This window comes from Gymnoscopelus braueri (assembly GCF_963280865.1).
Source record: "Gymnoscopelus braueri genome assembly, chromosome: 19".
Lineage (NCBI taxonomy): Eukaryota > Metazoa > Chordata > Actinopteri > Myctophiformes > Myctophidae > Gymnoscopelus > Gymnoscopelus braueri.
The window spans coordinates 40833219-40842270 of NC_137621.1; the positions used below are offsets into that span (position 1 = coordinate 40833219).

At 43.5% G+C, this 9052-nt stretch overlaps 1 protein-coding gene across 1 annotated transcript; it reads right to left on the bottom strand.

Annotated features, from left to right (window-relative positions):
* Positions 1 to 2476: 2476 nt before the first annotated feature.
* LOC308074959 (chymotrypsin A-like) lies at positions 2477 to 3286 on the bottom strand (the record flags this gene model as incomplete). The annotated part of the gene is made up of 1 exon (XM_080414527.1): positions 2477 to 3286. The coding sequence occupies one exon, from the start codon at positions 3284 to 3286 to the stop codon at positions 2477 to 2479; it is 810 nt and encodes a 269-aa protein (XP_080270653.1).
* Positions 3287 to 9052: the final 5766 nt, after the last annotated feature.

A 9052-nucleotide genomic window follows, 5' to 3' on the forward strand; every position in this document is an offset into this window, starting at 1 on the left:
TTGAGCATGAAGCGATTGCATTTGCATCGTCCTCTGCATTATCAGTCTTGCAGCCGCACTTTGTCAACTGCTCACAAGTCTGAACAATAGGTGGAAGGGTTGTCCAGAGAACTTGCCAGACCTCTCCATCTTTTTGCCAGCCCCAGTTGGCAGGGCTTTCAGTTTGCATTTTGCTCACTGTTGCCTGGCCCCATATGCAGGCAGCTTGGAAGGCAGAACGTTTCACATGCTGAACAAGGGATGCGCTTGTCGGTGGGATGGCATCATAAGACCTTTGCTTCCAAGCAAACAAGTCCAGTCTTGCCTCATCAACCTTGTCTGTAGTGCTGTGCTTGTCATACATGGTGATGACAAACTTCTCAAGGATGTTGACGTCTGCATCTTCTATGATAGGTGGGTATTGACTGAGCTTTTTGAAGACAGGGCTCACTTCAGGGTAAACCTCCCATGCTTGCCATGCTGTTTTTTTGCCTTAACCACGAAAAGCTGACATCACAGCCAGTGAAGGCGTGGAAGAACAGCATGCCACTGGATTTCTCTGGGCCAACATTCACTACCATTTCATGAATTGGCAACCACCTAATGGACTGACCCTGGCCGAATTCTACCCACATCTTGTCTAAGCCTGCATCTTGAAGACTCGCAAAAACACTGACTGCAACAACAAGAATATCAGTGTTGCATGCCTTGGAGAGCATGTGTGAAGATCCTGGAGTCAGCTTCTTCATGGTTGCAAGGGCTTAGGCCTTCAAGGCTGATGAGTTTGTTTGAAAGAGCCTGCTCTCCTTTGGTCACAACTATGACATTGTCGGGACACAGGGTCACTATCTTGTCAGCTAGGAACGCGAAGAGCTCAGTCTTGTTGTCGCTGTCTCGCAGGAAGCTTTTCCAGTTGGTCGGTAGTTTGGTTTTGTCTGTCACTCTACGTCGAACTCCCTTACCTCTGTTTGACCTTGTTTCAGCCTTCAGGCTCGAAGTCTAGTAGACATCAAAAACTATGTCTGTTTGCTCATACTTTGATGAGTATGTCTGGATCTTTGGAACTACATCTTGGATAGCATATTCCTCAAAGGTCTTTGATGTCTTTGGAGACAATGAATTCACAAGAGCGGAACCATCAACGATAATAGCATCACATTCTGGTTGTTTGTCAGGAGGAGAAATGGTAGCTTCCAGAATTTTTGCAAGCTGGGACTTCTGACCGGAGTGGAGTTTCCCTGTGTCACTCAGTGCTGCAGGGAAAGACTGATTCTCATGCTTGAAGAACTCAAGCAGGTCACACTCTCGTGATTGGCAGGATATAAAGAGCTGCGAGAACAGACGACAGTCGTCTTTGAGTACCTGCTTCTTCATGTCACTGGAAGCTGCAGCTGCCTCTTGGCGAAAGAAGTCAACTTTGTTCGACATCACTCTTATAAAAATTCAATAGAGCTTGACCACAACATTTCAATGAAGTATCATGGATGTTTCCCTTCAACTTAATGCAATATCTGTGATCAGACAGAAAATGCTCATTTTGAGTCACGTAATAGCAGCCATTTTGAAAACTGGCGGCCATATTGGAATACAATTGACAGTATTGAGTTCTTCCAGTCAGAATACATTCATTTTGATGTTTGGATCATTAATACATTTCTGTTCTACTTCAAAAAACATTTTTTTGCATTTGATGAGGCGGCCATCTTGAAAACTGGCGGCCATCTTGGATTGTCAGCTGGATTACGTACTTTTCTTAGATAGTACATCATTTGTGCCAATTTTGGTGCTTGTATCACCAAGTGAAAGATTCTGATGGAATATTGACTTAAACTGCCGCACTATATCAACATTAAGAGAAGACTGCGCTAGCCGTCATCCCCGATCCAATATATGAGGGTTTCACTGTGCTGCCACGAGTCTTTGTAACTAACAAATAACCCCAAAAAAAGACTAATACAAACTTAACTCAATTTAACATAAGTGGCGATAGCTCTTGTTTTTAGTTAATTAATTGTTTGTACTATGTGTTAATTGTCTCCACCAGGCCGAAGCTATGTTTTGCACCATGTCCGTCCGTCCGTGTGTGTGTGTCCGTCCTGTGAACGGCTAATCTCCAGCACCGGTGGCCTGATCGGTGTGAATCTGTGCACACACACTCCCTGGATGCCAGAGCAGAACCTCTGCCCAATTTGTTTCAGATCGGCCATTTGATAGCGCCACCAAGAGGCTGATTTTTGCAAAACAAAGTTTTTGACATACAGATTTTGTCTAAACATCACGCAAATCGGTACACAGTATCTCTATAGTCATGTGATCAAGACGGTTCTCTCAGATCTTTCATATCTCATCCTGATTGACGCATTTCGAACATTGCTGGCCCAAAATAACCAACCTGACCTGGCGGAGACATGTGCTCCAAGGAGCTCTTTTTCTAGTTTGTTATAGTTATTGTACAGTGTTTCTTTTTATGATTGTGGATATGCCAACGCTGACAGGTTTAGTTAGCAGCGATGGTCTGGTCCATCCAGGAACGCAGCTCGGTGATGCGACTGTACACATCAGGCCTTTCGTCCATGCCGCAAGTGCCCCAGGAGAAGATACCAACCAGGGTCCAGGCTCCATCTTTCTCACAGACCAAGGGGCTGCCAGAGTCAAAATAACAGGGAGAGGCTTCAGAAGCTCCAGCACAGATCACCTGGTCACTGATCCAATAGGGCCAGTATTTCTTGCACTGCTCATTGGTGAGGAGGGTTGCAGCAGCCTGCTGGAGCAGGGCAGAAGGGGTCTCATTAGAGGGGCAGGTCACGTTAGTCACGCCCCATCCAGAGGTCACACACGTCATTCCACCAGGGAAGTTGTCACTAGTCTCAGCCACACACACAGGGGACACACGCGGGCCCAACTTGGCGGGGCTGGCCAGCTTAATCAGCTGGATGTCATTCTTTAGATATGGATATACGAAGCGGGGGTGCTTGAAAGCCTTTCCAATCTTTATGGTCTGGATGTCCTCAGCGTTGGATGTGAGGTTGTGTTCTCCAAGGATCACAAGGGCAGACACATTGCGCACAGTAGTTGGGCACCAGGCACCGGTTACAACCCAGTTCTCGTTGATCAGGGATCCGCCACAGTAGTGGAAGCCTGTGGGAGTCTGCAACGACACTTGCCAAGGCCAGGAATGAGCTACAGCCTCCTCACCGTTCACAATACGGGAGTGTCCAGGGATTACTGGAGTGATGGCAGGCGACCCACAGCCATACGCAGTGCCAACGAAGGCTAAGCAGTAGAGAAACCACAGGTGCCAGGCCATGGTTTCAACTCGACTCTAGCAGGCTGACTGCAGCGACTTCTATCTGGTTGATGGTTTTGAAGGTTCTAGTCTTGGAGATAGTGGGAGATTCCAGGTAACGTGGTCAGATTGCATCTGACCTCATGGTGTGCCTGCAACACTTTATATGACTAGAGGTTCTGGCCACAACGACGTCACACCTACGTCCTACGTCACACCGCCGATCCAACTGATATGCCCATACATGGAGATCTCAGAATCTGTCTGTCCTTGTCCCTTTCATATCCCTATGGAGATCCCTGATGTCATCAGTATATGCCCATATATGGGCATGCCCCCTTTTGTGCCCATATATCGAGAGCGTCCCTCTATTTGAAATCGGGCTGAAGTGGTCACCTTTTTTGCCTCGCTCTACCTTTTTAATATGCCTGGTTAGGAGTAGTGAACAGCCCCGTCGGAGAGGTTGGTGGTTAAATCTTTGTTCACGATGCAATTTGCCTGGGTCGGTCGGTCGGTCGATCGACCGAGAGAGAGAGAGGTTCATATAATATTCTCACATAATATACAGTAATAGGCACAGTACAGACATTTTACATTTCACAATTAAATCAGATCTTCCGGACACAAAGCAAATTTTCAATCCTCCCACATTCTAGAAATAAAAGACATTCAATTGATACAGAGGGTTCAGCCATTAAATTGATGCTGTTACCTCTGAATTTCCTCTCAAAGGGTTAGGGTTAGTTTTCTAAATTAGGGATGTCCGATATTGACTTTTTTACCGATAACCGATATACCGATATTGTCCAACTCCAAATTTCCGATACCGATATCAACCGATACCGATATATGCGGGGATAACTGTGATTATGGTAAAGCTCACATTTCATATCACACACACCATACAGTAAGAACTCCTGTAACTTATAAAAAAATAATTAAAAAAAAATACAGATATTTTCCGATATCGATTTGTATGCTAATATCGGCCGATAATATCGGGAGGCCGATAATATCGGACATCCCTATTTTAAATGATACAATTCAGAATTTCAAGAATACATTTATCATACAAGCAGATTGTTTTCATGGCGTTTGGAGCAGGCAGACAAAATGTTTACCACTCTGAGAGCGCAGGCCAGAGTGAGATTGATAGCAAGGTTATGAAGTGTACAAAAACTGAATAGCATTCTTAGCATTGCCTGGGTTTCCCAAATGGCAGATAATAACCGATGTAGATGGGCTGGTGGTTAATTGATTTATAATGAGCACCAATTTATAGTGAGGACCAATTATATGAAGATGGGTTGAAAATGGGTGGAAGCTTAAAGAAGCATGTCAAAAGAACAAAAAGGGGAAAAAGTATGATCTTTTTGTGTCCACAATAATGGAAAGCTTTATCAGCCCCTTACTGGGAAACAGTGATGTAAATTAACAGAGGTACATGTACTCAAGTACTGTACTTAAGTACAATTTTGAGGTATTTTTACTTTACAATCGTCTGTACTTTTACTTCTACTCCACTACATCTCAGAGGCAAATATTGTACTTTTACTCCACTACAATTGTTTGAAAACTTTAGTTACTAGTTACTTTACAGATATACATTTTTACATTATAAAACATACATTAACCACTTTAGCCCTATTTTATACCTAGGCTATTTGAAAAAAGCCGATCTACGAGCTCACAACGCGTCACATCGCGGCGCGTTGTGAGCTTGTAGATCTGCTATTTTCAAACATTTTAGTACTTTTACTTTTGATACCAATACTTTTGTACTTCTACTGAAGTCAATTTTGAATTCCGGACTTTTACTTGTAACAGAGTACTTCGACATTGCTATTGATACTTTTAATTAAGTAAAACATTTGAGTACTTTTTCCACCACTGCTGGGAAAGGACAGCATTGCATCACAGCTCACTCGTAGCTGTGCTATGTAAACAGACATTTGCAACATTTGGTAAAGTTCTCAATGACTCAACACAAGTCTGCCAGTAATACGAATGAGAGTGAGCTGTGTACAGCTAGACTACATTTGTAACACCATTGATCCCTGTGGGAATCATTTCTTCACTGGACACCATCCACGTACAGTAGAAGTCCAAGTGAGGCTGTCAGCACGAGTGCAGCGCGCCTTGGAGATTGTACGGTGAGTCAGCGCCTTACTCAAGGACACTTCATCCGTAAGTCAGCGGTTCTCAAACCTTTTCATGTCAAGGGCCCCCAAAATGATATGTATTTGGCCGTGGACCCCCATCTCAAAATGTGTTGTTCCAGGGACCCCCAGAAGCAAAGATTTGAGTTACAAATGCGCTAGGAGCTTGTAGATCTGCTAGCCAAAATATAAAAGGTTAAAGTGGTTAAAATGATTGTGATGCTATACTAACACATTTTGCTGGGGACCCCCTGGAACCCCCCCAAGGACCCCTGGGGGTCCCCGGACCCCACTTTGAGAACCAACGCTGTAAGTGCCTTCTCCAAAGTGAGTGACACCCACAGCCACAACACTAGAGGGAGCGACCATGATCTGGTTCTACCCATGTTTACCCTTACAAACATGGGGAAATTCTCATTCTACTGCTCTGCCACCAAAAAATATTTCATAACTGGCCTGAAAAAACATCTACCAGGAGACCACTAGGGGAGGTAAATGTAAATTCCCATCGAAAGGAGGTGTCATTCACTGCCGCCGTGTTTTTCCTTTTTCTCCTTTGTACATAATAGTGTTTGTATTTGTTGATGACATGTATTATTGTGTTCTTTTTTATGCTATGTTGATGAATTGAATACATTGGACCACAATGTAAACAAGTCCCCAGGACTCTTTTTGTGTTATCCCTTTAAGCCAGGGGTCAGCAACCTTGTTGATATGAAGCGCCATGTTTTCATTTTGTTGATAGTCAGTGAGGAGGAGTAGAAGGAGGACGCGGCGCTGCGAGGCGGGGGTTTATTACGCGAGGCTCGCGAGGAGGAGGAGCTCCTCCTCCTCCTTCTCCTTCTCCTCCTCCGAGGAGGAGAAGGAGAACGCGGCGCCAAGAGGCGGGGCTTTGATGCGACGCGGACCTTTCTTTTGTTGTCCCCCCCCACATAGCAACCAGGAAGCTACGCTAGGGGAACGCTGAACACACGTTCACACGCACACGCTTGTCCATGACGGAGGCGCGCCGACTCAGTAGAGCTTGAGGCCCCAGGCCCGCGCTGACCGGCCGATGCTCTAGTCGACACAGCGCCGTTCGAGTTGTAAACCGATAGGGACAGAATAGTTCTTTTCATGGATCACTGTGTGTGTGTGTGTGTGTGTGTGTGTGTGTCAGGGAGAAACTAAAACAAAAGCCAGCAGAACACAATAAAAGTATCTTAACAGTCCATTGAAAGCATGAGCGCGTGCGCGTGTGCGTGCGCGTGTGCGTGCGCGCGCGTGTGTGTGTGTGTGTGACTGTGTGTGTGTGTGTGTGGTCGCGGCCATATATGCTTGTGCACAAGCCTGGCGTGTGGCTCCCTCTAGTGTTCCTTCTACACAATTGCTGGGTGGGTGGTAAAAACGAGCGAGCCTTCTTCAATCACCCTGGTTCTCCATTCACCCTGTAACATATCTCTCTCTCTCTCTCTCTCTCTCTCTCTCTCTCTCTCTCTCTCTCTCTCTCTATATATATATATATATATATATATATATATATATCAAAAGCTACAAAAATTGGATGAGCTCTTGGAGTCCTGAAGACAAGCTGTGGAGTAACACGTCCACAAGTATGACAGCTGTATGGTACATTCTGGGTCAACTAACATTCTAGGCATTTTCACGGTATTACCTCAGGCTCATGGAATGAAACACAGTAAAATCTCATGACTTAATTTTTTTGTCAGGCCAAAACCTAATCTGTGATTTGTGAAATAGCATGAAAGGAGCCTCTCCACATGAGCACTCTGTTTCCTACACAATTAGTACAATATAATGTAGAATTATGTTTAGGACCTAAACATATTATCATTCTAAACCTATATAGTTCCTGCTGTTCTACATACAGCCAGCCAGTTGAACAAATCACAGATTGGGGCTTTAACCTTTGCTTTTAGGAAATATCAGAGACCATTAGAGTTTTATGGAAGATGCATTATTTGCTAGTTTGACAAATTCAATACTCTTTAATCTTAAAATAACTAATAACCAAAAATAGCCTATCTACAAGCCCACAACGCGTCACACTGCGACTTGTTGTGGCTTGTGTAGAGAGGCTATTTTTGGTGCACGACATGATTCCATAGAAGACATGCTGGCTTCTATGGAATCCAAATGACTGAGAACTTGAATCCATATGGCTCATACCGCTACATCAGAGTGAAGGAAGGCTGGGCTTGATTACTTTGTGCAGCTACGACATAGACTGAGAGAAATGTAACTATGAATTGACCTGGGATGCGCTCGCTGAAGCAGGGGTTGGCTAGAAACGGGTGTATATGATTCCCATTGTGCAGGAGAACATTGACCCCTCCCGGAAGAAAGGGGTCTCACCAAATTGTAGAATTCGTAGAATAATTCCCTTTATTCACTTTTAGGTAAGACCCTACTGTCTTATTTTCATGTTGTTCAACCCTGGCCTTATTTCTCAGAATGTGAATTTTATAGTTTTTGATTGATTGATTGATTTGTTTATTTCAGACACTGTTAAAAGACAAAGAATACATAGAATAAACATAATAATAAACATAAGAAAATTAAAATAAGAACATTTCCTTTTGCTGCTTCTCATTATTCTAATCAATTTATTTTTGTAGGTCCCTTTGTCAACCATGGTTTTTCAGCAGCATTTTGTTTAAAGTTCAGTTACAATGGACATAAATGTGTTATAAGCTTCGTCTGTATCGTCCACATATACATTTTTTCTTGTTTAAAATATTTTTTTTAAAGGAGTTGAATGAATGTTCCTTGTTTTTCCTTGCACAGGTCTGGATGACTGCAAACACTGGCAGATGGTCGCTTGAGTCATTTATTATCAGTCCACTTTTTTGTTTTAGGAAAATTCTTAGAGAAGGCATGGCAGTTGCATTGGAGAAGGATGTATCCGTAACTCACAGCCTGGACAATCAATATGTTTATTTATTCTGTTTGTGGTGTATCTTGGTGTAAGTACATTTTGTGAGTGTCCTGTGCTGGGCAATCTATCTTACTTTCTTTTCTATTGCATTTGTGAATATATTATCAACTAGAAAAAGTGCTCCTCGGAGCACAGGTCTCCGCCAGGTCAGGTAGGATAGTGTGGGGCAGCAATGTTCGGAATTCGCCAATCAGGCTGGAATGTGAAAAATCAGGCGGATCGGACGGATCCGTCTTGATCAGTTGACTATAGAGATCATGTGTACAGATTTGTCTGATGTTTGGATAAGATCTGAAGGAGTAATATAAAAAAAATAGTTTTATATAAGTCGGCCTCCTGGTGGCGCTATAATAGGGCAATGTTGAAAGGGTGGCATTTATTCGTCAACGTAGTGCAAATGTGCGTGCGAAGTTTCACCGCAATCGGACGCTGCGTTCATGATTTGCAAAATTTTGTTCAAAACGGGCCACTCTTGCAAACTTTAGATGTCAATCTTAGCCAATCAGGATGGAATATGAAAAATCTAACAGACCCGTCTTGATCACATGACTATAGAGATCATGTCTACCGATTTGCGTGAAATTTGGATAAAATGTGAAGGAGTAATATAAAAAAAAATGTTTTATATAAGTCGGCCTCCTGGTGGCGCTATAAAAGGCAGATGTGAAAAATGCAGGGCAAAGGTTTTTC